At 38.3% G+C, this 26,967-nt stretch overlaps 1 protein-coding gene across 2 annotated transcripts in view; it reads right to left on the bottom strand.

The window, feature by feature from the left end:
- The window catches only part of Pir (pirin), a 74,032-nt gene that overhangs the window by 26,131 nt on the left and 20,934 nt on the right, over nucleotides 1–26,967 (bottom strand). For both annotated transcript variants that reach the window (XM_070039289.1, XM_070039290.1), the window contains exons 5-6: nucleotides 25,224–25,430; nucleotides 3,777–3,861 (exon numbers count right to left, since the gene is read on the bottom strand). In XM_070039289.1, the coding sequence (XP_069895390.1) occupies nucleotides 3,777–3,861; nucleotides 25,224–25,430 (292 nt within the window). The remainder of the gene's footprint in view (nucleotides 1–3,776; nucleotides 3,862–25,223; nucleotides 25,431–26,967) is intronic.

The raw sequence follows: 26,967 nt of genomic DNA, 5'->3' as shown, positions 1-26,967 counted from the left end.
ATGGTGAGATACTACATCATAGGGGAGCACATGGCCAAGAAAGCTGTTCATCTTATGGTAGCTGGAAAGGAAAACAACAGGAAAAAATGAACAGCCACTCTGCTATTCCCTGGAGGGCTGTACCTCTACCTCATAGAGTTTCTACCAGTTCCCCAGAGCACCACAAGCTGGTGAGCAATCTTGTAAGACAAGGACCTGTGGGTGACATCCATGATCCAAATCATCACTCTCTCCATCTCAAGAGCCCTAACTTAAATATAGCCCCCAAATCCCTTCTACTATATAACATATTAGAAGGCGCTGGGGATTAAGACATGAACATCTTTTAGAGGCCATTACTCTACCTACCAAAGAGGAGTAGATTATATATTCTCTAAAGAAATTTTGTTATTGATTTACATATACTATAAGGAAATTTATAAGGAAAGTGAACCCAAAGGCTCACAGAATCAAACTTTTTCCATGTTGTAACAGTTCTCCATTTTTTTATGCTGGTCCTGGGGCTTGAACTCAGCCCTGGCACTGCTTCTGAACTTCTTTGGCTCAAAGCTAGCACTCTATCGCTTGAGCCGTAGTTCTACTTCCGTTTTGTTTTGTGGTTTATTGGAGTTAAAAGTCTCATCAACTTTTCTGCCCAGGCTGTCATTGAACCACATTTCTCAGATCTCAGCCTCCTGAGTAGCCAGGATTACAGGCATGAGCCACTAGTACCTGGCTAACAGTTCTCAATTTTTAACATTCCAAATCATGGTTTACATTACCCAGAAACAGATGTTCTTAGGGATAAGATGGAGAAAATAAACCAAGTGGCCATGGAAGAACAAAGTTTGATGTAGCCAGTCAGAAGAAAAAGGGGACACAAGGACTAGAAGGCAAAAGTTTCTTGGAAAGGGTCGCTAATTTCTTAGAAATACAGATTTATGGCCTTCACAATGAATGATAACAGTGTAATCTGTACATCAATTTACATCAATTTACACCAAGAAAAATCAGATTGCACTGCAATAGATGGCAAAGGTCACTGCAAAAAATAAAGCAACAAATTGTACTCTTATTTTAGCCAAGAGCTAATATGAAAAACGTGTTGGCCAATGTGAAAGGAATCCAGTACTGTCAGAAACTCGACAAATTGAATTCTTTGTAAATGATGCACTGTCCAACTCAATTCCTGGTATCAACTAACTTCCAAATCACCACAGCATGAAACATCTGTTCTCTGCAAGATTTGTACAACCCAGCGGAAACGTGCCTAGCCCTCAGGAAAGAAGGAGATGGTAAAAATCGATTCTAATACTATTTAAAGGAAAGAATTCAGATAAAACCTATTCTGATTCATGAAGAATGTTTTCAGCCTCCCCTAATTGGATTTCCCCTAGGACATAGGCATTTTCTTGGTATCACAGGTAGGATAGTAGTAGTGTATGCCTCTATGTGTAGTTCATTAGTTTGGTAATAATATAACCCAGTCAACATTGAATTAGACTGCAAAGTTTATGCCAAAAGACAAACAATACCCAGATATCTATGTCAAGTCCCTTTACCATGAATAACAAAAACATTAAAATATTATACACAAATGATCTCCAGGACCCAGCCAGTGGTCTGCACATTTCAAGAAATACTGATGCAATAAAGCATCCAAATCAAATGAATCTAGTCCTTGGAGTCTGTGTTGGAATTTGACCTAGAAAAGCAGTCTAAAATAAAGGTAAGTGATGACCTTCATTTCAATGACTTCATATTGTACAGCATAAGTTACATCTACTACATCTGAATATAGGTGGCCAAGATTGTGGAATCTTCAAACAATAAGTGCTCTTTAATACTTCATTGCTTGTCAGGCATTAAACAGGGACATCCTAAATTCTGAACGGGCCACTTAGTTCAATGGAAGGATAGAGGTGGGGGGGGTTGAGGGGTTGTACGAGAGAGAGAGAGAGAGAGAGAAAGAGAGAGAGAGAGAGAGAGAGAGAGAGAGAGAGAGAGAGAGAGAGAGAGAGAGAGAGAGAGAGAGAGAGAGAGAGGGAGAGAGAGGGAGAGAGAAGGATTTGAGAGACTAAAGGAAGAACTAAATGTAACAAAGTTCTTACACAGCTGCATAGCTGGGTATTTGACAGATGTATACACAGTGCTTTTACTCAATATTAAACATGCACATCTAAATGTTCGAAAACAAACAGGCTTGAAATCAGTAGCAAAACTGGGTGCAGAACAATGAGAAGTACAAAATGTCATGTCAAAACCAGCTTTACAATGTCGGTGTGGGGGGGGAGGGGGGTATAATTGGGTGGGGGGAGGGGGGAGGCGGGGAAGGGAAGTGAAGGGTAAACAAAGGAGGAGGCTGCAATGCTTGGTAAGAAATGTATGCATTATCCTGCCCATGTAATTGTAGCCCCTCTGTACAGTATGTTCTCAAATAAAATAAAATACAATTAAAAAAAAAAACTGGGTGCAGAGGCGCAAGCCTTTAATCTCAACTAGTTAGGAGGTAGAGCTCAGAAGGATCAAGGTTCAAGGCCAATGGAGTGAGGAAAATAGTGATAGTGACACCCTCCTTCTCAACAACTAAGCAAGATATGATGGCACATATACCTGTGATCTTATCTACTTGGAAGGCCCTAGGTAGGAGGATCATGGTCTTGGGATGGCCAAGAATTAAGGGTTAAGACTATCTGAAAAATAACTATAGCAAAAAAGGGGTTGGGGATATGTCTTAAGTGGTAGAATGCCTACCTAGCAAGGTTAAGGTCCTGAGTTCAAACTCTAATACCACAAAAAAATATTTATAATGACAAAATAAAATACCATCACAGGTTTTCAAATGGACACATACATACACATTCTCCTATGAGGTAATATGGTAATGTCTAAGAGTAGAGCAAACATCAACCTGATCACACACTTCCTGTTAGTGGGATCACAGAAAAACTGTTCTTTTATACATTGTTGATAGAAAGTGTAACTGCCTCTTGGATTGCAGCCCCTCTATATATTTTTATTTTTATTTACTTTATTTTTATAGGATTGAAGACTAAAACCAAGGCCCAGTGATTGCTACATAATTATGCTATCATTTCAACCATATGTCATCCATTTTCTTTTTGTTTTTGTGCTGATGCTAGGAATTAAACTCAGAGCTGGGGCACTGAGCTTTTCCACTCATGGATGGTACTCTACCACTTTAGTCACAGCTCTCTCTACTTTTTTTTTGTCAGTCATGAGGCTTAAACTCTGGGCCTGGGCGCTTTCCCTCAGCTCTTCAGCTCAAGGCAAGCACTCTCCAACTTGAACCACAGCACTACTTTCTACTTTATTTTTTTTGCTGTTTAACTGGAGATCAAAGTCTCACAGACTTTTCTGCCCAGTTGTATCTCACTCGAGTATATATTTTTCTAAAGTGAGCAAGAAAAAAAAGGAATTAACTGAGCCAGAAAGTCAGAAAACAAGGGGCATTTTACTTATTCTACCTCATCAGTTGAGGTGGCCTTGAGCCAGAAAGAAATCTTTTGCACCTTAGCGTTTGCACTAGAGTAAATAGAAATATGGCCCCAAAAGTCAGGCTCTGTGTTCTATGAATTCCTGATTTTCTTGACAGACCCAGCTGTATTTACTAATTTAAACACACTCAAACATAAAGTTACTAGAAATTTGTGCTGTTTGGAAACAATCACGTGCTCAAGATAGTGGTCCCTTGTTTTTTTGTGTGTGGCATTTTTGTTGGTTTGTTTTTATCTTTTCCCCATTACATGATTACTACATTCCGGAACTTGTCATACCTTTAGGAATGGGTTGAGAATGCTTTGCTCCTTGGTCCAATTTGAAGTCCAAATATAAGGTTGGTGTGCGAGTGTAAACCTTAGACTGAAAACAGAAAAAGAAAACCATCAGCGTTTTTGTAAGAATAGGGTTGGGCTTTTTGTTGTGGTGTTTTTGTTTTTGTGGGGTATTTTGGTGCTGATACTGTGGCTTAAACTCAGGGCCTAGGTGCTGTTCTTGAGCCACAGCTCCACTTCTGGCTTTTTGGTGGCTAATTGAAAATGCCAGAGTTGGCTTTGAACCATAATCCTCAGATCTCAGCCTCTTGAGCAGCTAGAATTATAGGTGTGAGCCACCAATCCACTGGTACCCTGCCAGGATAAGGTTTCTCTACTTCAGCTGTGCCCTTCTGCAACAGCCTCAGGTCTGGATAGTTGAAGTTCCTGGGTGTGGATCCTGGATATTTGAAGTTCCCCTTAGCTTTACAAAATGGTTGAACAAGGCAATTTCAGGATGGCAGTGAGTTCCCTATAGCCATTTCTTTAGATGGGCCCAAGGTTAATATTCTATTGGCCAGCAGCTGCTTCACCACACACTTGACATGTAAGTGGCTCTTACACTTGACCTTGTAGGTTATCTCACATCCAAATGGCTATTTCTTCTCCCAGCACTCAAAAAGCCCATTTTCATTTTGAAACTCAAAAAAGTGGCCTGTCTATGTCTACTTCTCATTTGACCCTCTTGGAAAACAAACACAAAACCCACAAAACCAAAAAAACCAAACGTGGTCTGTCATTGCTGGCTTGCAAAAGCCCCAACTCCAAACAGAACAAAGACAGCCTCTGCAGGATTTCCCACTGTAAACAGTGGCTTTGAATCCAGCCACAGTTAAGCAGAGCTTGTAATTCAATATAATGTCATCCCGATCAAAATCCAAGGGATTAACACTGTTGCTATAAACTCTATGTCTCATTGTTTATCACAAAGCCCCAGTGGCTCTCTTACAAAATTAAGAAGAGTGAGGGAAGGGGGGGAGGTAGGAGAGGGATGGATGGATGACAATGTTGACAGGGGTGACTCTGATCAAGATGCATTGTATTCATAAACTAGTTGTTAAATGGCAACTCCTTGTACAAATACTTGAAGACAATAAAAGTATTTAAAAATAAAACAAAAAAATTGACTATGAAAATGGAAGCATGGAACATTGGGCTTGCAAGAATATAGAGTAGCAAGAACTTTCATACACTGCTGGTGAGACTCTAAATTGATGTAAATAATTAGAAAAACTTTTTTGGTGGTATGTACTGCAAATGAATATATGCATAACCTTTGACCCAATAATCCAACTGTTAAGTGTATTCCAAACAGAATGCTTGCCTGAAGACATATACAAGAATTTGAAGTAGAACTTGTGGATAATAGCCATGAATTGAAAATGTCCTAATTGTCTATAACAGTAGAAGAGACAAATGAAATGTAATACACATTTCCAGATGAATAGTATATGGCAAGGAAAGTAAACAAATTACGTTAACAACTCAGAGGAATCTCATAAGCATTATACTGAGCAATAAAGGCAATTCTATTTTCTACAAAATTCAGAGCAGGACAAAATTGAGCTAGGGTATCAGAAGTCAGAAAAGCAGTTACCTTGGGAACATGAAATTAATTATAAAGTTGTTTTGAGGGAATCTGGTAACATTCTGTTGCTTGGTCAGGCTGCTGGTTTCATGTGTGTATACACTTGGTGAAAACTTTCTGAGAGGTACAAACGATTTGTGCATTTTCCCATATTTATACCATATTTTAATAAAAGCCTTCCATCAGAAACATAAATAGACAAAAAATATCCAGAGATAAGAGTTGTTCATTATCCTTGATAAGGACATGATTTTGTAGAGAAACACTATTATGTAAACACCATGAAGACAAGGACATTTCTATGTCTCTTTGTCACTGAGTCCCTGAGCCAACCCAAAGTGTCAATCACAGAGTAGAAGATCTTTTTTTTTTCCTGGTCCTAGGGCTTGAACTCAGGGTCTGGGCGTGGTCTCTGAGCTTCTGTTGCTCAAGGCTAGCACTCTATTATGTGATCCACAGCTCCACTTCCAGCTTTTTGTGGTTAACTGGAGATAAAAGTCTCATGGACTTTTCCTGCCCAGGCTGGCTTTGAACCACGATCCTCATATCTCATCCTCCTGACTAGTTAAGATTGCAGGTATGAGCCACTGGCGCCCAGTGACAAGTTCCAATTTTTTTACTGAATTATGTTTCATCATGGAAAATCCTGTGTCGAATCATGCATATATTGACTAGCTGTATAAGATATTCATCAACATATTCACATATATGATCAAAATATTTGTCTTCAGAATAAGTAAACCTGGTATGGTCCAAGTGTGTGTCTGTATGTTAAATTAGAATTATAAATAATGTTGACTCTCCAAGGAACTCTTCCTATGGAAGACTTTGGTAATAAGATGTTCTGGTAGATGGGTTTACATGGCATAGAATGTCAAGCTACAGCTTCAAAGACTAGAAAAACAAATCCTCCTGTGAATACATAAATGAAACCAGAAGAACCTGTACCATCAATTCAACCTGAGGCCAAGATTCACAATCAATCTCAAGGACTTGAAGCATACATGAACCAAGGGCAGCACATGAGGGACACAGGATCTGATTCTCTAGGATCATTAGGTGTGTTTAAAGCACCATCTGGAAAGAGATTGCTTTCATCTGATGAAAACTTCTAATGTTACCTCTGAAAAAGATCAAGGGTGAACTTCCCATAGTATCAGATGACTTTGCTGTTTGGGAAATATTGAGCTCTTGCAGACAAACGATTCCTGTTTGGCTTACATCTTTCCCAACCTCTTACCTCTGTGGCAGATTCAGTAGCTCTGCCTATAGCAAAGACATTAATCACAAGAAAGTGCTCAGCTTCATTTTTATTAGTAGTCTCCCAGAATGTGGACATAAAAAATAATCTGGAAGTGGAAAACAGGACTATTTGATCTCCTTAATTCTCCTTCTAGTGACTGGCTGGCCCTTATCTTCCTTCTTCTGGGCTTAGTTCACACATCTGAGACTCTTGTGGGGAGACTTGTGGATATTTTTGTCTATGTTTGGTTTGAAGTTCTGACTCATAAAATTAATGTGTTCATCTACAACTCTAATTTTTAAAATTCTCTTCTGGTTTCTTAGCCTAGAGCTCTAGAGAAGGGAGCACGTGGCTGGAGGAAGCGTGGGCTTCTAGAGCTGTGGGGAATTAGCAGGCAGCCAATGTCTGATTGATTCTATTCTTGTCCTCAATTCCACTCACCAATCTTGTCCTCTTCCTTTTCTACTGCTCTTCCTGCCTTTAGCTTGTAACTTAATCACTGTTATCCAAAAAATGATCATCTACCCCTCTAAGACTATAATGACATGGCCACACATGCATCTGTACACACCTACACGCAGGCAAACACACAGAGAATTCTGTACCCATTTTACGAATTCATTTGAAAAACTTGAACAGAAAATAATGAGAGACGTTAGAAAGTGTCAAATGCATCCTTACAGTATAAAAAGGGCTGAGAAAAAATTTAACTCATTTTGAGCTGTGTTCTGACAAGTCTAGTATCCAACAACTCTGATTAACAAGTGATCTTTTTATGTTTCAAAGGCTTTCAACATAATATATCTTGGATAACCAACTCTTAATACATAGTGCTGCACTTCAATTATTGTATAATGAGATAAAATTCAACTGGAAGCTGTTCTCATGAGTGTATGTAGGTGAATGTGTGTATACATCTATACGGATTATTTTTTGAAAAGCAGCTAGGCTTTGTTTCTACTAATTTTGATTTTCCATGCCAACTCTGATGAAATGGTTAATGTAAATTACACTCATTTAAGTCAAAGATGATAACACTCAGATGCACTCTGAGCAAATCTAGATTAATTTTTCTATCACACACTGCTGATTTTCTAGCAAGAAGAAAATCACCACTAGGCCTATTTTTTTCCTGTGTTGTGTTTTGCTTATTGTTATATATGATATTAAACTATTGATTGATATTCAAGTTGTAATCAGAACTTAACCAAACATCTTTTTTAGTTAAAAGTTAGCTATTGTAATCCAAAGAACTACAAAAAATTGCCCATGTAATAAAACATTCCTTTGTAAATATGTTTCCGCACAGACAGTACTAATGTATTTAAATTCCAACCATGAAACTGTTTTCATTATCCTTTGCTCTGTTTTGATCCTGATTAATAATGCTTACAGAGCTACTAAAATCCAAAGCTACTCATCTCCTTTCTCTTCCCCATTGCACAATTCAATTCAAAATATCTGTGAAACTTTCCTTTAAAGGGAATAGCCTACATTTGAAAAGCCCAGGGGCTTAAATCTTATGGTCCAAGTATCACACAAAAGAAGCTTCTAGAACTTAAGTAATATAACTCTTCCTAAGAGGTTAAGGGTAAATTTTCCTAGGGGGCTGCCAAACCCAGAGGAACATTGTCTCTCTTCTATAAACATGTCAAAATGTAATGAGTCTCAGACACCACTCCAATAATGACCACAAAATATCCAAGACAAAAGGAGGTCTATAAAACCACTTCCTTCCATATCCCAACTACCTTCATCTTAGGTCCTTCAAAGCCTTCCCACATACCCTGGCTTTTGGTACGATACCCTTGTCAAGCTAACTTCCTTCCTCTGCTTTTATTCATAAAAGTGATCTTAATTAGGAGATGAAATTACTTCCACATGGAAGCCATATGGCTACAAAACATCTTCTCGAGAAAAGAGAATACATGAGTATTCTGGTATACACGGGTATATACAAGTGTGTGAAAGAGACTAGCTTTCATTTTGCCACCGCTCCTCATCTATCCCTGCATACATCAGCTTTTAGCACCAAGCTCATTCTTCCCTGAAAACAAGTGGCAGTGATTTAGTGTCGCATGTCAGGGTGTAATACATATTTTCTCACATGTGGGAGTGGGGAGGAATGATTTCACAAACTGTGATTTAGTGAGTTTTCAGGAAATGCACTCATTTTCAATCAAAGTATAAGATGTGCTTAAGCAAAATACTAATAACTGTACCAGGAGTGCCATCCTCAACATCCTATAAACACAGAAACTATTTCTACCTGTTCCTAGCCCTGACCCTTCTGTCAGGCCATCCTTCTAACGTCAGACATTATGTTCTATGGGTTTCATGGGGGTGCATCATTGCTAACGTGATGACAAGTATTACATGTAAATCTCTGACCACATTTCTAGTCATTTCCTTTACAGTGAAATTATGGGTCTAAAGGTCTAGACAATGTAGCCAAAAGCACATTTGTATACATAATCAAAACAACAGTTTTGCTGAAAATGTCTGTTGCTAGTCACTGCTTTTCCTAGTCTTTATCATTTTGTTACACCACAGGGCATTTTAGCAACTCCTTATATCTTTTCCTTTTCACTTAATCTCTTTGTCTTAAACATAGAAGGAAGAATTAAATGCTGACAAGAAAAAAGTGAAAAAGGGGGAAAAACACCTAACACCTTTTGTAAAGTGGGGGGAGGGGAAGAAAAGAAATTAACCTGAAATGAAAAGTTTAAAGTCACTACCTCCCAGAGTACAAATGCCAATATTTCAACCATCAGTATCTAAGAGTATTTATTTTTGAACAAATCATTAGTTTGATCACTTTTTTCGTGTCTTGAACTTAAGACCTGGATGCTGTCTCTGAGCATTTTTGCTCCAAGCTTGTGTTCAACCACTTGAGCCATGCCTCCATTTTCAGCCTTTTTTGGTGGTTAATAGGATATGAGAATCACATGGGCCTTCCTGCCAGGCCTGGTTTGAACCATGATCCTCAGATCTCAGCCTGAGCCATTTAGGCATGAACCTGGTTAGTTTGACCACTTCTTATACTAAGTGGCATGTTTTTATTCAAATTGATTCCAGGTATATCACTTGGTATCGACCTATTAAAAATATCTATCTCACCAAAATGTTGATTATCTTATTTTTTAAATATTAGTTAATAGAAAAATCATAAATTATAGTCATAAAATCTTTTATTTGTTTGGGTGATTTATTAATATAACAAACAATATTAAGAATTATTAATATGAGAATAATAATTGTTAGATATATTAAGGGCTTAGTATGTATCAGACACTATTTTAAGGATCTTTATGTGTATCAGTTAGATTACTTATATTTCATTAAGCTAATTAACTTTTTGTTCATTTATTCCTGCATTTAAAGGACATTAATTGGATCTGGGCATTGGTGGCTCACCTGTAATCCTAGCTACTCAGGAGGCTGAGATCTGAGAATCATGGTACAAAACCAACTCAGGCAGGAAAATCCGTGACACTCTTATCTCCAATTAACCAAAAAAATCTGGGAAACTCTGGCTCAAGTGGTAGAGCCCTAGCTTTGAGCAAAAGAGGTCAGGACCAACACACACACACACACACACACACACACACACACACACACACACACACACACACACACACACACACACACACACACACACACACACACACACACACACACACACACACACACACACACACATTGACAAACTGTAATCTTCCTTACTGACATGAAGTTTCCATACATAGTTAGATCTATTTCAGGTATTTCTTTCTCTGTTAATTACAAAAACCTCTATTTCAGGTATTTCATTCTCTGTTAATTGTAAGAACCTCAATTTCAGGTATTTCTTTCTCTATTAATTACAAGAACCTCAATGGGCAAACCAAATATCCAACTAGATCAGGAGCCCCAGCTAACAGGAAAATATCTACTCTACAAGGTATTTGTGTAATCATTTAATGTATGTCATATGGCTGGCCATTCTCACTTTCCTTCCACCACATTCTCCTCTTAGGGCATGATGGCCTGTGCCTTGGCGAGAAAAATACAAACACAATGGACATAAGAAATTCACGGCTAGATTCTACCACCCCTCAAAGAACAACCATACTGTTTACTTTCTCTTAAAGATTTTACAATTGAGGAAATATAAATTAGATTTGCCACCTTATTTGAAGCAAACTTTCAACTCTCACTGTTTACAATAAGCTTATCCTCCTCGACAAAATATCTTCTGTCCCCAATCCAAAGCATTCGGAGTTTTGAATTCTTGATTACTTTAAACAATTCTGATAAGGGGTGGAAGAGATTAGTTTCCATCTTCAGTGCCAAAGGTACTGTGGGAAGGACATAAATCTTGTAATCATACATTGACATATACATGAAGTGCTGCATAAAAAGAAGACAAGGAACTCTTGGGCAGAATGCCATTGCCTCTGTGTAGGGTAGGAGTTAGCCAGAAAACATTTTTAACTTGAATAAACCATAAAGAAGTGTGGACAGACTTGAGCATCAGGCTTAGCTGACCAGAAATTTTGGATACAACCAACTTATCCTAAAATATCATTTTTTAAGCATCTGTTTAATCAATAGTAACAGTATTCCCCTTCCTTCTCACCTTTCATTCATAGGAGGTGAGGGAAAAGGAAGAAAAGAAGAAAGATGCTAACAAGACTCACAGTCATGAAATTTAACCAGACCCATGTTCATTGTGAAACTGACTTTGATTTCTTCTCCCTTTGAATCAGGATTCTTGTCCAAAGTTAATGGATGTTCTAATTTCTTGGGAAATTAGAGCCAGTGAAATCAAAATATCCATCTCTTGTGTATATAATCCATTCAGATCCCTGTAATGGTACCAGTATATGAACCACAATGGCCCCTAAATATGCCAACAAGTAGCCTTCCTCTCCTTATCAAAAATTCATGGGCAGTGTGTTCCAAAATTGAGTCAGCAAGCATAACTGATGCTATTATATTCCTTGCAGAGTTCTGCAACATGTTTAACCTCTTAGCCACATTTGGTATTTACTAAGATATTTTTGCAAGTTCTTACAAGAAAAGTGCATCAAGATCTCACATGAGAAAATATTTAGCCAAGATAAGATTTCGTGAAACTGTGAGGCCTGATACGTTGTACAGACAAGAGACTTCCACATCATGATACAGAGGAATTTAACTATGATGCAAGGTTTCTTATATGTAATCATTTATAGGACATTCTGACACCAGCAGGGTATGTGTATGTAAAAACATTTGTTTAAATATACTCTCCTGATATAGAGAGAAGGATAACCATTTGGAGGATTCATTCCATGGAAGTGAATTAAAGCATTCCAAAACTGGAGAGATATGTGTACCGAATTTATGTAAAATGGCTAAATGGTATGATAAGGAAAGGGTAATGCTCTAAGAAAATGAAGCACAATTCAGGACTCCTGAGTATAGTTTAAGTCCCCTGACTCCTTCTTAATGAGCTATATAACCTGGGAAAGATGTTGTGCTTGGTCAGATTTCAGCTTTGTCACCTACAACAGTGGGAGTGGATAGTGGTTCTCTTAGATCTGAATCAGGGCTGATATTCTTACTTAAGTGGAGGGCCCAGAAGAAAATAGAACAATAGAAATTGTTGGTTTTCAGAAGCATCTAATGGGACCAGGCATTCTACATTCTTGCTGCCTAATAAAAATCACTCAAATTACAATACTGAGGAAATGGAAGCTTTGTGCAACATACCAATCATTGGGGGATAGAGGACATAGAGCTAGAATTAGCTATTTGTTGAGGTAAGAAGGCACTGAGGTTTCCATAGCAATGAGACAGAACTATATTATTTTTAAAGGAGGACACTTTCAAAAGGGAAAAAGTAGGGAGAAAGACCATTGAGCATGCCTCAAGACCATTGGTGAGAAGTTCTACTTAAATCCTGCACAACTTATTCCTTCCTGCATACTGTGACAACTTCAATTCAAAGAATAAGGGAGAATAAAACCTCCAATCAAGCCTGGTGCTGGTGGCTCACGCCTATAATCCTAGCTACTCAAGAGGCTAATATCTAAGGATCACAGTTCAGAGCCAGCCTGGTCAAGAAAGTCCATGAGACTCTTATCTCCAACTAACCACCAGAAAACCAGAAGTGGCACTGTGGCTCAACTGGTAGAGCACTCGCTTTGAGCTGAAGAGCTGAGAGATAGTGCCCAGGCCCAGAGTTCAAGTCCCATGACTGACACCCCCCCCCAAACAAAACAAAACAAAGCCCTCCAAAATTACAAACCTCAGTGCACAAAGACAAGAAATAGAAAAAACAAAACAACACAACTCCTCCAGGAGTTATCCATTCCACAGTAATAGACCTCAGTAATTAACGGAGAAGTTAACGAAATTCCAGAAAAAGAATCCAAAAGAATGGTTATGAATGATCAATTAAATCAAAGATGACACTAAAACATACTGGTTTAAAATTAATGATATGAAAAAAGAATTTTAAAAGAATACAAATAAACAACTAAATACAATACAGAACATAATGCAAGATATAAAAATGAAATTCAATAGAGAAATTTTTTAATCTCAAGTTAAAATTTTGGAAATAAAAGTTTAATAAGGCAAATAGAAATTAGGTAGACAATCTCACAATAGACTGAAACAAGTGGAAGATAGAACGTTGAAGTTGAAGACAAGATAGATGATTTAGAACACTCAGACATTACTGAAAAAAGTATAAACAAAACTAACAAAATGGCTAAGACATGCTTAAGATAGGAAACTCATTAATCATGGGCATAGAAGAAGAAAATACGATATAAGCTAAAGCCATAGAAAATATATTCAATAAAATAATAGCGGTAAATTTCCCAAATCTTAGGAAAGAGATGAAAATAGGCTTACAAGATCTTTTTAGAATGCTTTTAGGACCAGGAAAGAACCTCCCTATACCATGTTATAATGAAAACATTAAGAGTACAGAAAAAGACAGACTATTGGAAATGACAAGAAGTCAGAGATAAAGACAAACCATTAGCATAACAGCAAATTTGTCAACAGAAACTCTAAAAGTCATGCAGTGATACTTTGATCCCTGAAACAAAATCACTTGCCAACCTTGATTACTGTGTCCAACAAAGTTATCATTCATAACTGAAGAAGAAATAAAAATCTTCCATGATAATAATAATAAACTAAAGGAATTTGTGAGCACAGGCCAGTACAACAGAAGATACTTTAAAGAAATCCTTTAAGAAGCCGGGTGCTGGTGGCTCATGCCTGTAATCCTAGCTTCAAGAAGCTGAGACCTGAGGATCACAGTATGAAGCCAGCCCGGGCAGGAAAGTCTGTGAGCTTCTTATAGCCAATTCACCACCAGAAAATGGAAGTGGAGCTGTGGATCAAAATGAGGTAGAGCACTAGTCTTGAGTGAAAAAGCTCAGGGACAGTGCCAAGACCCTGAGTTGAAGCCCCGGACTGACAAAAAACAAACAAAAAAACATACAACAACATTACAGAAACAACATGATAGAAATTACTATGCATCTTTCAATAACAATTCTGAATGTTGATAGTCTCATTTCTCCATTAAAAGACACAGAATGAATGAGAATGAAGTCAAGAATTAATTGTATATACCAAAAAATTAAGAAAAGTAAGAGAAGGGGTGGGTCAAAGAGGGGTCAGAATGTCGAAGGGGTGATACTGATCAAGATGCATTGTATTCATGAGCTGCTTTATTAGATGGCACCTCTTTTGTACATCTATTTAAAGAAAATTTATTGAAAGACCCAGTATGGCAGATCAGATGCATTAAAAAAAAATCTCATTAGTTTTGGCCCACAAGATATACACATCAGGGCTGGGAAGGTGGCTCAGTGGTACAGCGCTTGCCTTGCATGCATGAGGCCCTGGTTTTGATCCCTCAACACCATATAAGCAGAAAAAGCTGGAAATGGCACTGTGGCTCAAGTGGTAGAGTGCTAACCTTGAGCTGAAGAGCTCAGGGACAGCGCCCAGGCCCAGAGTTCAGGTCCCACGACAAAAAAAAAAAAAATTCATCACATGCAAAAAGGTGAAAAATGATTGCAGATATTTAGAGAAAATGGTGCTTGTAAGCAAGTAGTAACAGCTGCAGTCATCTATGAAAAAGCAGAATTCTAACCAAAATTAGAAAGGCAAATAAGGTCATTTCATATTGATAAAGGGAACACTCTATCGAGGAGATAACAATTATACACAAACACCCTGAACGTTGGCACACCCAATTTCATAAAACAAATACTCCTGAATATAAAACCTCAGACACACCACAACACAGCAACAGTGGGTCATTTCAATTTCTTATTCTTAACAGCAGAGATTAAACATAAAAAGCCAACAAAAAATTAAGTGATACCACCAATCAGATGCATATAACAGACATCTACAGAATATTCCACTCAACAGCTGCAGAATATATATTTTCCTTAGACATCCACGGAACTTTAATCAAAACAGATTATATTTTAAAACATAAAGTAAGTCTTAACAAATATATTAAAATTTAAGTAACTGCTTGTATTCTATAAGACTATCATATAAAACTAGAACTCGATAGCAAAAGAAACTATGGAAAATATACAAACATATGATGATTGAAACATACGCTTAGTGTTTCTTCAATGAAATCAAGGGGAGTTTTTCTTAATTTCTAGATCAAATGAATGTATCACAATTAAAATTAAAATGTATCTGCTTCTGTTTACTTTTTTAAAAATTACCAGGAAAATTACATCTTGTTTTCATTAAATTTTTATTACGCAGCTCTGATTTAAAACCTTGTATTCCATTAAGCCCCTAAAGGATGATAGACATTTTCACTTCCCCAAAAGTTCTAGAGACTTGCTATCCATAAAGCATGTCTGTAAACCCTTATGATAAAACAGAATATGGAAGTAGGAAGAGAACCAAATAAGTGGGAAAGGAAGCACTATTTATTCCATACCTCTGTGTTGCTAGGCACACTATATATCACTCAAACAACTCAACGACTGTGCATTATATACAGATGAAAACACCAAGGCTTTAAAATAATTTCCCTACTAGGTATGGCAATGAACATTTGGAATCCCAGCACTTAGGAGTCTGAGGGAGGAGACTCAAAATTTTCTCTACTTCTGGGTAGCAACACCTGCATTCACCTACCCTTTCTCTCAAGTCATTTCTCTATGTGAGCCTGAGGCCTGCTTTTCTTTTTCTTAGTTTTTCCAAATTTCTCTTCCTTTTTGAATTTCAATAGCATGCATTAGTTTTACAAGGGGGGGGGTTCATTGTAACATTTATATATATATATATATATATATATATATATATATATATATATATACACATATATGCAATGTACCCCATTAACCTTATCCCTTTTCACTCTCCATCCCCTTCTCCTTTCTTGAAACAATTTCAGCTAGTCTCATTGTTCTATTTTCATCCATGCAGGTAAAGTATTTTAGTTATATTTGCCCTCATTCAACCTTGGTTTGCCCTACCACCATTAGGAGGTACCCACTTCTAGCAATACTTGTTTTACTTTCCTGTCATTCGTTTATTTAATGTGTATTAGTTACATAAGGGAGTTTGCCATTGTATTTTACGTGAACATGTATTATAATTGCATTAACCCCCTCTATATTGGAGTATCTATAGCTTGCCAACAGAATTCTTGCTTAAAAAGTAGAATTGTTGAGATAAAATTGTTACATACCATAAACTTCTTATGCCTCAGATAATCAGAATTGTATCTGACACTGACTTTATCAGAGTTAGTGTAAGTCTAGTGAAACTATTCAAAAGCTATATTTGCTCAAGTATTTTGTCTCTGGTCAAAATAAGATACTATATTTGTAACTATTAACATGGCTTTACATACACTTATAAAAAAATTAAATAGTGGCATCCAATTCAGTTTTTTTTCCTTTGAGTATGTGTGTGCTAGCATTGGGCCTTGAACGCAGGACTTCATGGTCCTGACACAGCATTTTTTCTCATAGTGCTCTACCACTTGAACCATACCTCCAATCCCGTATTTTGCTGGTTAATTGGAGATCAGGCTGGCTTCAAACCATGATTCTCCAGGTCTCAGTCTCCTGAATATCCACTTCAGCTTTTAGTGCAACATGCAAGAGTGCAATGAAAGGACTTTGAAACTGTTCTTTGTTTTTTGCTGTGATTAGAAACAAATGTAATCTGTTTTTAGGGAAAGACAAATTATATCCTAAAAATGCAAGTCTTGAAAGACATGAATGATTACAATGGTAGGCTACAGGGTCCACTTGCCTTTACTGAAAGCCACATCTTAGGTTATTTTTCATAACTTTCATTATGCTCTTAGTCCACATTTCCCTGTAAATATGTAATACTTATCACTAAGGCCAAGAACATATGAATGGTACAGAATGTACCTTCTGGCTTAGGAAAATGTACCTGTCCATTCTTCATTTACTAGCAGAAGAGGACTTGCTGATACCAGTGGAATGCACTTCCTAGGTGATCAGGTCAGCAAGGACATCTTGAAGGAATAAGAACATCTGGCACCCTTTGTGCTCACCAAGAATGGTATTTCTGGGGTGAGTGAGCTGCCCTGAGCAAAAGCAACCTTTTGTACAGCTGAATTGATCTTTACCACTGTTTATTTGAACATTCCTAGCTGCAAATGAAGTGCCAACTATGGCAAATGCTTTGAAGTGCTTGGGTACATTTCTTTGGGGTCCTCTCATTTGCTAAAAATAACTTCCTTGTACCTACCCTGAACAGTGAATCCAAGCCAGAGTTTGCACTTGTCCAGGGAATGATGTGGATCATCTGCTGTGGCCATCTGGCTTATTTGGGAAAGATCTTATAGCAGGTACTCCATGCAGCTCAAGACTGCACACAGTATGCTGGGGACCATCCCCCCTGAACCTGACAACCTAAATTTGAAACCCTGAGACAGGGATGCAGGAATATACATTCATGTGAGCCATAAGAAAAAATCTAGGCATCAACAAACTTGGTTTTGAACCTCCCTCCCTTCCAATATTTTGTCACTATTTCCTTCCTTAGTTATTTTTATTGTAAAGGTGATGTACAGAGGGGTTATAGTTATACATGTCAGGTAATGAGTGCATTTCTTTTTCAACAGTGTCACTTCTCTCATTTTCTCCCCATGTTTTCTCTTCCAAACCCTTTCCCCCACAAACTATATAGTTCATTTCAACACAGTATCTAGAGTGTATTACTGTTGCATTTGTTCATCCCTTGTCCCTCCATTACTGTGCTCTCCCTTAGATTCCCCCAAACAGATAAACGTATATACAAGACAAAAGGTACAGAAATCAAAAACAGCAACAAAGGCGGGAAAAATTTTTTAAAAACAAAGCAAAATAACAAAAAATATAGTTTCTCTTCCTTGGAGTTCATTTTGATAAGCATCATTTTATATGAACATATGCACACGGCTATTGAGCCTTTGTGATCCTCTCCTAAGAAAATCCTCCTTTGGTCTCACTAATGAATGCTTCAAGTAAACACAATGGATGGTAAAAGACAAAAAATTATACTTGGACAAGTCCTCCATCATCAGCCCCAAATGGTTTGCAGTTTCACTCAGACTACTAGCCACTGTAAGACATGATCCTTTTCCTATTTTCTTTCTTTCCTTCCCTCCATCCACACAATCAGAATCATTTAGAAACAGAGGCAGGAGGGTTGAGTTTGAGGTCAGCCTGGACTACATATTGAGACTTTGTCTCTAAACAAAACTATGCTTTAGATTCACAAAATTAACAAATTACATAAGGGTTCCAGAAACTTCCTTACAGAGATACTGCACATTTTTAATACCTACTTAGTGCTAACTTTTACATCTGTTATATTTATAACCTATTTTCACACTGAAAATCCTAATGCTTAAAATAGCAATACATTTTTCATTCCTTTTACTTCAAAATATACATAATAATATCAAATTATTACACCACACTAACAATAAAATTACGGTGAGGTCTAAAGTTATGCCATTTTTAGTCTTTAGTCTATAACTCACTAAAAATATACATATATACATATATATATATATATATATATATATATATATATATATAAAACCAGAGAACTATAACTTGAATCTCTTAAAATAAATGTTTTCTACATTTAGTTATATTGTTTATATCTTTATACACTAATTTTAGGTTCTTCATTTGTTTTTTTTTTTTTGTTTTTTTTTTTTAAAATTGTATTTTATTTTATTTGAGAACATACTGTACAAAGGGGCTACAATTACATGGGCAGGATAATGGATACATTTCTTACCAAGCATTGCAGCCTCCTCCTTTGTTTACCCTTCACTTCCCTTCCCCGCCTCCCCCCTCCCCCCACCCAATTTTACCCCCCTCCCCCCACCCAATTATACCCCCCTCCCCCCCCCACACCGACATTGTAAAGCTGGTTTTGACATGACATTTTGTACTTCTCATTGTTGCAACAGGTCCACCTGAATCCTTAAACGACTTGTTTGTCCCCATCTACTCCACATGTTATACTGACATCAAATATAGTGAAAACGGGGGTTACACTGTGAGGGAGGGACATACAAAGCAACAAAGAAATAATCTTATAAATGCATTAGAAATACATGCATGAAAGAAACGAAAACATTAAAATACATATTTAAGGGTTCATTTTCCTAGCATCACATTATCTGACCTTTTCCGCTTGACTCATACCTATACTAGATATTGCAAATAAGGGAAACCATGGGACCTATGCTTCTTTGGGCCTGGCTTACTTCACTTAATATAATTTTTTCCAAACCTTTCCATTTCCTAACAAATGGGGAAATGTCATTCTTTCTGATGGAGGCATAGAATTCCATTGTGTATATATACCACATTTTCTTGATCCATTCATCTACTGAGGGGCATCTGGGTTGGTTCCATATCTTAGCTATGGTAAATAATGCTGCAATAAACATAGTTGTGCTGGTAGCTTTAGTGTGGTCTTGTTTGTAAACATTTGGGTAAATGCCCAAAAGTGGGATTGCTGGATCATAGGGGAGATCTATGTGAAGTCTTTTGAGGATAGGTTCTTCATTTGTTTCTATTTATTTTTATTGTAATATTTAGTTGGATTGTTCTCCTTGTCTGGTTGAACTTAAATATGGAAACATTTCAAACTTTCTGAAAAGGAATGTTTGTTAAATATCTACAGATCTCTTGCCATATATTTGCTAATCTATTATGGAACACTGATGTATAAATAAAATGAATGAACAGAGAGAGGCCTTTGGAAGGGAGGATTCCTTCCTGAGCAATCTTTATTGTGCCTTTGTTTGTTCTCTGGGACAGCTGGAGGCTGTCTCTTGACTCTTTGTCAGAGGCCAACTGCTCCAATCAGCTTCTGCATCAGAAGAATATTTGTCATATTTTTTTTTAGCTCAACCATGAACTTGTAGGACTACTGAAATGGCAAAAAAAACATATTCCACTGGTTTTGTTTTGCTTTTGTTTTTTGTCAGTCATGGGGCTTGAACTCAAGGCCTGGGCACTGTCCCTCAAGGCTAGCTAACACTCTACCACTTTGAACCACAGCTCCAGTTCCAGTTTTCTGGGGGTTAATTGGAGATGAGTCTCATGGGCTGGGAGCTGGTGGCTCAGGCCTCTCATCTTACCTCCTCAGGAGGCTGAGATCTGAGAATCACGGTTCAAAGCCAGCCCAGGCTGGGAAGTCCATGGCACTCTTATCTCCCATAAACTCCTCAGAAAAAGGTCGAAGTGGTACTGTGGCTCAAGTGGCAAAGCACTAGCCTTGAGCACAAAGACTCTCAGGAACAGCATGCCCACCTAGAGTTGAAGCTCCAGGACTGGAAGGAGAAAAAAAAGTGTCTCATGGAATTTCTGGCCTGGGCTGACTTTGAATCATGATCCTCAAATCTTAGCCTCCTGAGTAACTAGAATTACAGGCATGAGCCACCATGTCAGATTATGCCACTGCTTTTTAGATATAATTATTAAATCTTCAAGTGGGGGTAAAAATTAACATGTCCATTTTATAATGAGTACAGAACATATTGACCAGTCACCCCTCCCTGTTTCTCCCTCCTTCCATCTACATTTTTCCTTGTAATAGGTTTTTTTAAGTGCTATTTTGGAAAAACTATTGTTTCAGAGCTTGGGAAAGAGAGAGCTCTTTAAGGAGGAGGCATATCATCAAGGGAACAAAGGAAGCCAGGAAGGCAGGAGAGAGAGCATGAGCTCCATTTAAAGTGCACAGGATAGAAGCCCACAAGTCATGTTCCCCACAATATGGAGAAATAGATAGAATGCAAAAATGATCTGAGTCAATTACATGAGATGCTTAGCAATCTCCTTTGGAAACCAAGTGTTAAAAAATGTAGTCATCATTCAATATATGAATACCTACTCTACCCAACAAGAAGATTCTTTTTTAATTAATTTAGTTTATTGTTATTTTAGAGGTGATGTACAGAGGGGTTACAATTGCATGAGTCAGGTAACGAGTACATTCCCTTTCGTACAGTGTCTTCTGTTCCCTCACTCTCTCCCAGTCCCTCCCTCCCATCTCCACCCACGAGTTACAGAGTTCACTTCCATCAGTGTCCAGTGAGCTCCACTACTGCACTTTTTCACTCTTTTTTCCCTTGAGTTCTGTGTCCTCTCTCCCCCCAGAAGATATACATGTGAATACACCGTATATAAGGTAAAGAAGACAGAACCATCAAAAATTAATAAAATAAAAAATTCTTTTGTTTCCATATTTTGGAGTTCATTTCAGTATGTATACTATTTTATATAAATATGAAGAGGCATTTAGGCATTGCACCCCCGTGTTTGTCTCCTGAGTATACCCTTTCAATCTCTGGGTATATCTAGAATCCTATAGAATTTGTCATATCCCAAGGCATTTTACATCTAACTAAAAGGAAGATTCTTTATGTTATTTCTGTAGGCCACATGAACACTGCCTAAAGCTTTGGAAAGGAAAAAATAATGGCACCCACTTATACAGGGCTTACTCTGAGCCAAGAACTGTTGCAAGTAGTTTACATATATTAATTAATGTAATCTGCCCAAATACTCTCCAAGTTAGGTCTCTGGAGTCATCTCCACTTTGCAAAATCAAAAACTGAAGCCTGGCTAGTGAAAGTGAGTTCTCCAAGATGAGTCAGTAGTAGAGCTGGCCTTGAACCCAGGCCATTTGGCTCCACATTGCCTTTTTCTGACCCCAATGGGGCTGAAGCCTCCTCAACCTTTGCTTCTGACATAATAGAATTTAGAGCAGTGGGAGGCAAGTAGAGGGATAATTTTTTGGGAAGGGGAAAGGAATTGTGTTCCAGAAAACTCGCAATAAATATAGCTGATTGGCTGACTGATAAGGATGGAATGGAGTTTGGAGAATTGCATACTCTCATGAAATAAACATGTGATCATGACCTTCTAAAAGTGACAGCAACTATTTGAACTGTCCCATTTTTCTCTTCTCCCTTTCCAGCCTTCACTTTTAGACTATGTTGTTCTGGAAGAATGTTACTTAAGGCTTTGCAAGGGCTAAATAAAATGCATAGACATAGGCAACCTGGAAATTAGGGATACATCCATCTTTAGAAAAACATTTTTTAAATTGTTATGAGTAAAGCCTATAGCAACTTACACCAAAACCCCTCATTGTTTTTGTGGAAATAAGATTGGTCAAAAGCCACCACTTAACATCTTCTATACACGCCCAGATGAACTTCCTCAAGATGGATAAACCTCTTTGTCTTGGAAGTCATGCCTATTTACAAAGAGTGGTCGCTAGACTATACTTCATAATGTAACTTAAAATGATCATCCTGATTTAAAAACAAAACAAAACAAAACAACCGGGACTGGGAAGGTGGCTCAGTGGTAGAGCGCTTGCCTTGCATGCCTCAGGCCCTGGGTTCGATTCCTCAGCACCACATAAGCAAAAAGAAAAAAGCCAGAAGTGGTGCTGTGGCTCAAGTGGTAGAGCGCTAGCCTTGAGCTGAAGAGCTGAGGGACAGTGCCCAGGCCCAGAGTTCAGGCTCTACGACCGGACCCAAAAATAAAAATAAAAAAAACAACCTCCAGTACATCTAGATCTTTTATGATTGAGTCATTTCTTGGTGAGAAGATATTAAGGCTTCAGATGTACAAAACAGTGTCTCTTGTCAAACCCACAAAGAACAAGTCATTAGAGTTCACCTCTCCAGTGACTTCACACTCGTAGCCTCGCCCTTTAAGAGCAGGTTAATTGTCCTACCAAAAATCACAAATCCCTTTCGCATACATAACCAACATAAAGTTCAGCCCAAGTCCTTCCCAAGTAAACACAAATAATAATAACTGAAATGCTAACCCCTTTATACAACACCTTAATAAAAACCATAAAATTATATTTTAACAGCTAGGATCTACACAGTGCATGAAACTTGTTGAGACTGGTTTGAGGATGAGTGATGGAGAGGTGAGTCTGAGCAAGGTACATCGTATGCACATATGGAATGCCCTTGTACAACTAATTGATAGTAATAAACATATAAAGATATTGTTTCCTCAGAGATTTTACTTGACAAAAAGAAATAATAGAGGTCATTGGCTACGAGGAAATTACCTCTAATCTTTGGCTGTAATTGCAATAGCAATAGCATAGACTCTTGCTGCTTAGAAGTGCTTTAGGGCTGGGAAGGTGACTTAGTAGTAGAGCGCTTGCCTTGCATGCATGAGGCCCTGGGTTTGATTCTTCAGCACCACATAAGCAGAAAAAGCAGGAAGTGGCGCTGTGGCTCAAGTGGTAGAGTGTTAGCCTTGAGCTGAAGAGCTGAGGGACAGCGCCCAGGCCCAGGATTCAGGCCCCATGACCGGACCCAAAAAAAAGTCCTTTAAAATGTCCTTCTGTCTATAAGTGGAACTGCTTAAGCCTTAAAAATGCCTTGTGTTTTCTAGAAATGGAAAGCGGTTGTAAACTCTAAAGGATTTGTGAGAGAGCTTGCTATGCTTATCTATGATTAAATCACTGGTCTGATTTCTTTCTTTTTTCTGCTGTAGTCAGAGAAATTCCTTTTCTAAATGAAATCTTATAGACAATTCCAATCTATACAACTGGATGAAGTTTGTGCTTTGATTGACAGGAGAACTTCTTGCCCTTTACCACCCACCTCTGTATTTCATATCTGGAAGACATGTCTCTAGAACCCTAAAGTCCTAGGAATGTAATGAAAAAGCATTAGGTAAGGGAGGGGCAGCTTGGCATCTGCAATAACTCAGTGTCCCTTACACCTCTTTGCCTGATGGCACAGCCAATGATGTCCTTTGGTCTTACACCGAAAGATTGGCATCATGGGATCTTAAAACTGTATTCTGCAGGCTGAAGGGGAGGAAACTTCACAAACAGCAGGAAAGGGCATGTTCAAGGCTTGACAAAATAAAACAGGTCACACAAACACACAACAAGGCCATTTCCAATTGAAAAAGCACTGTTGAGAGGTACACTACCATCAGACATGTTAAGAGGGAGTAAACTGACTTTTTTCTTATTTCTGTGCATACTAGAAAGAAAGCAAAATAACACATACACACACCTGTGTGTGGTAAAAAATCGTGGTACTAACGTAGGGTAAAGAAAAACTACTTAGCTGGGTACTCAGGAGGCTGAGATCCGATGGTCATGGTTCAAAGATAGCCCAGTTAGAAAACTGAGATTCTTATCTCCAATGAACCACCAGAAAACTGGAGGTGGCGCTGTGGCTGAAGCGGTAGAGTGCTAGCCTTGAGCCAAAGAATTGAGGCCCAGAGTTCAAGCCCCACAACCAACAAAAATAAACAAACAAACAAACAAATAAATATTTAAAAAAGAAAAAACTGCTTAATTCAAACCAATACTCATAACCAATCTGTTAACCATGCAATGAATTGAGAGGTCATTATCTTTATGAGTGCGCATTAAAAATAAAACTTTACTTGGCAGTATTTAAAGTAGTTTCAAGGGCTGGCAGTCCACTGGGAAAAGAGCAAAGTAGCTACACATACTCATAAGTTTTCCTGCCTGCACTAGCCTCAAACTATGATCCTCCCATTCTCAGCTTCCAAGCAGCTAGGATTATAGGCATGAGCTGCCAATACCCAGTGATCCAGTTAATATTTTTTAAAAGATACTTTTCTCTAATGTAGTTGTGTGCTTTCCTTACTAACTGGGGCATAAATCTTCATGGAACAGAATTCATCTCTGTCTTGTGTTTGCTTCTTAAAGGTAGTGCAGTAGCAAGCAAGCAAACAAACAAACTGTAAGTGAAAGAAATGAGGGTTAAATGAAGGCATATATATTAAGATATACCCTAAAAACTGCTTTTCAAGCTGACTCTTTATAGAAGTATGATTTCTTCTAATTGTCCTATTTTGTGTAGCAAACAAATTCTAGCTTCCCTTAGGATGTCCTTACTCTGTGTCTATCCCTTAGACACAAAATATGATAAACTCAGTAAGAACTAACTAGGCAAATGGGACCAGCCTTACGTCCCAGCCCAATTCACTATTCACAGACACACAAGAGCATGGCTTACCTTTATTCCCAGCGCTTCTCCAGAAATGACAGCAATTGTTACCCCATCCTTACTAGGTTTAGGGATTTCTTCACTCTTCAATTCCTGGTACTGAGGTGCCACCATCTTCTCTGAGCTTCTCAAATTAACCCACAGTTGTAAGCCGTGGGCTGGCTCCTCTGAACAAGGCATTTCTGCATGGAGAATGCCCCGGCCTGCAGTCATCCACTAAAAACACCAAACCAACATGAAGAACAATGCAACCTCGCCCCTACCAAGCCTGTGCTGGAACAATTACAACACCATCACTAAATAAGGCATCTTCTGGGCGTGTGCTCCTGTCAGACATTGTAAGAAATGGTAAACATCACTGACAATAACTGGGGCCCTTCCCAGTTTCCCAAATACTTCTTCATTTGGAATCAATGCATCACAACTGATATTCATACAAGTGCAGAACTCTTCTCTGTGATATTCCTGTCTCAGATGGAGCTCCAAGATGGGCAGTTGCAAGTAGATGGTATGTTGCAGTGCTCTCTTTAGAGATAGTATTGAAGTGAAAGAAAGCAGAACTGGGGAAGAAAGAAGCTAACTGATAATGTAGTTACAATATAGGCCTAAGTCAATCCAACAGGGAGCTTTAGAATTGGGATGAACTTCTCAGAATTTCCAGAGTTGAAGCAAGGTGGCTGAGTTTTTATATCCTGACATCAGCAAGATATTAACCACAGGCCACCCCTGAACCACACTTTGGGAAAAATTATTTTCTGACAAAGGGAGCAGTTCCCTATGGATGCAGCAGTGAACCAGCACCATCCAGTTTGCCCAACAGCTGGAGCATACATGTGTGGATCTAAATACACTTTGTTTGGAATGGGATTCAGAAAGCAAAAGTGAGTGAGTGGGGAAAATGAGATAGGCAAGGAAGAAAGCCAAAGACGGCTGTGTTAAGGAGCAGTTTACATCTGTGGACACCTGAGGTCTAGTCCCACTGGGAACCCTGGAGATACATTTGGAAATGATCACACAGAAGAGAACACATTTTGATTCCAATTCAAAAAGTTCCCATAGAGATGTTAAATGCCGGGCACATCCAGGTGCTTAGTACTTGGGCTGCAGAAAGAGCATTGTCAGGGAGGGGAGCAGATCTGGAGATGGGGATCCTGTACACACATGGAACCTGTCACCATCTGAACTCAGAAGTTGGCAAAGGGGCTAGGAAGCAAGCTATCCACATCATCTTCTAGCCTGCCCTTGTGGAGAGAAAACTTGAGAATGGAAAAATTGTACCAAGGAGTTACTGGCATTCCATTGTGTTTGGTGCTGTGAAGGCTGCAAAGGATTCTATGATGGCACTGAAGGGACCAAGTCACCTTGCATGAGGTGATCTAAAATTGAGACCCAGAGAGAGTAAGAACTGACTAGGAGAAGAGGAAAGGGGAAAGGATCCACCCAAAGGCTGCAGCAGCATGCGAAAAAGGAGCGCAGTCAAGAACCTAAAAGAAAACTAGTACAGATTTTTAGAGGCTTCTTTCCTTCATGAAATATAAATCGATGGCTCATTTCATTCAATAAGGTTGATTAAACCTTCGAATGTCGAAGTCTGGGTCTATGGTTTTTCTGTCCTGTGTTCCTCAAACACATTCTGACATTTTAAAGCATTGTTTGGTTTCATTAACAGTTCATCACTCTGTATTGTCAATGCCTAGTTAACCTTGTAGATACAATACAGTTTGTGAATGCCTGTCTTAAAATGACCTATAAA

The sequence above is a fragment of the Dipodomys merriami genome, unplaced genomic scaffold (assembly GCF_024711535.1).
Source record: "Dipodomys merriami isolate MVZ:Mamm:240054 unplaced genomic scaffold, mDipMer1.0.p SCAF_3, whole genome shotgun sequence".
Lineage (NCBI taxonomy): Eukaryota > Metazoa > Chordata > Mammalia > Rodentia > Heteromyidae > Dipodomys > Dipodomys merriami.
The sequence above is the reverse complement of the archived record's forward strand: the minus strand, read 5'-3'. Positions and strand labels throughout refer to the sequence as shown.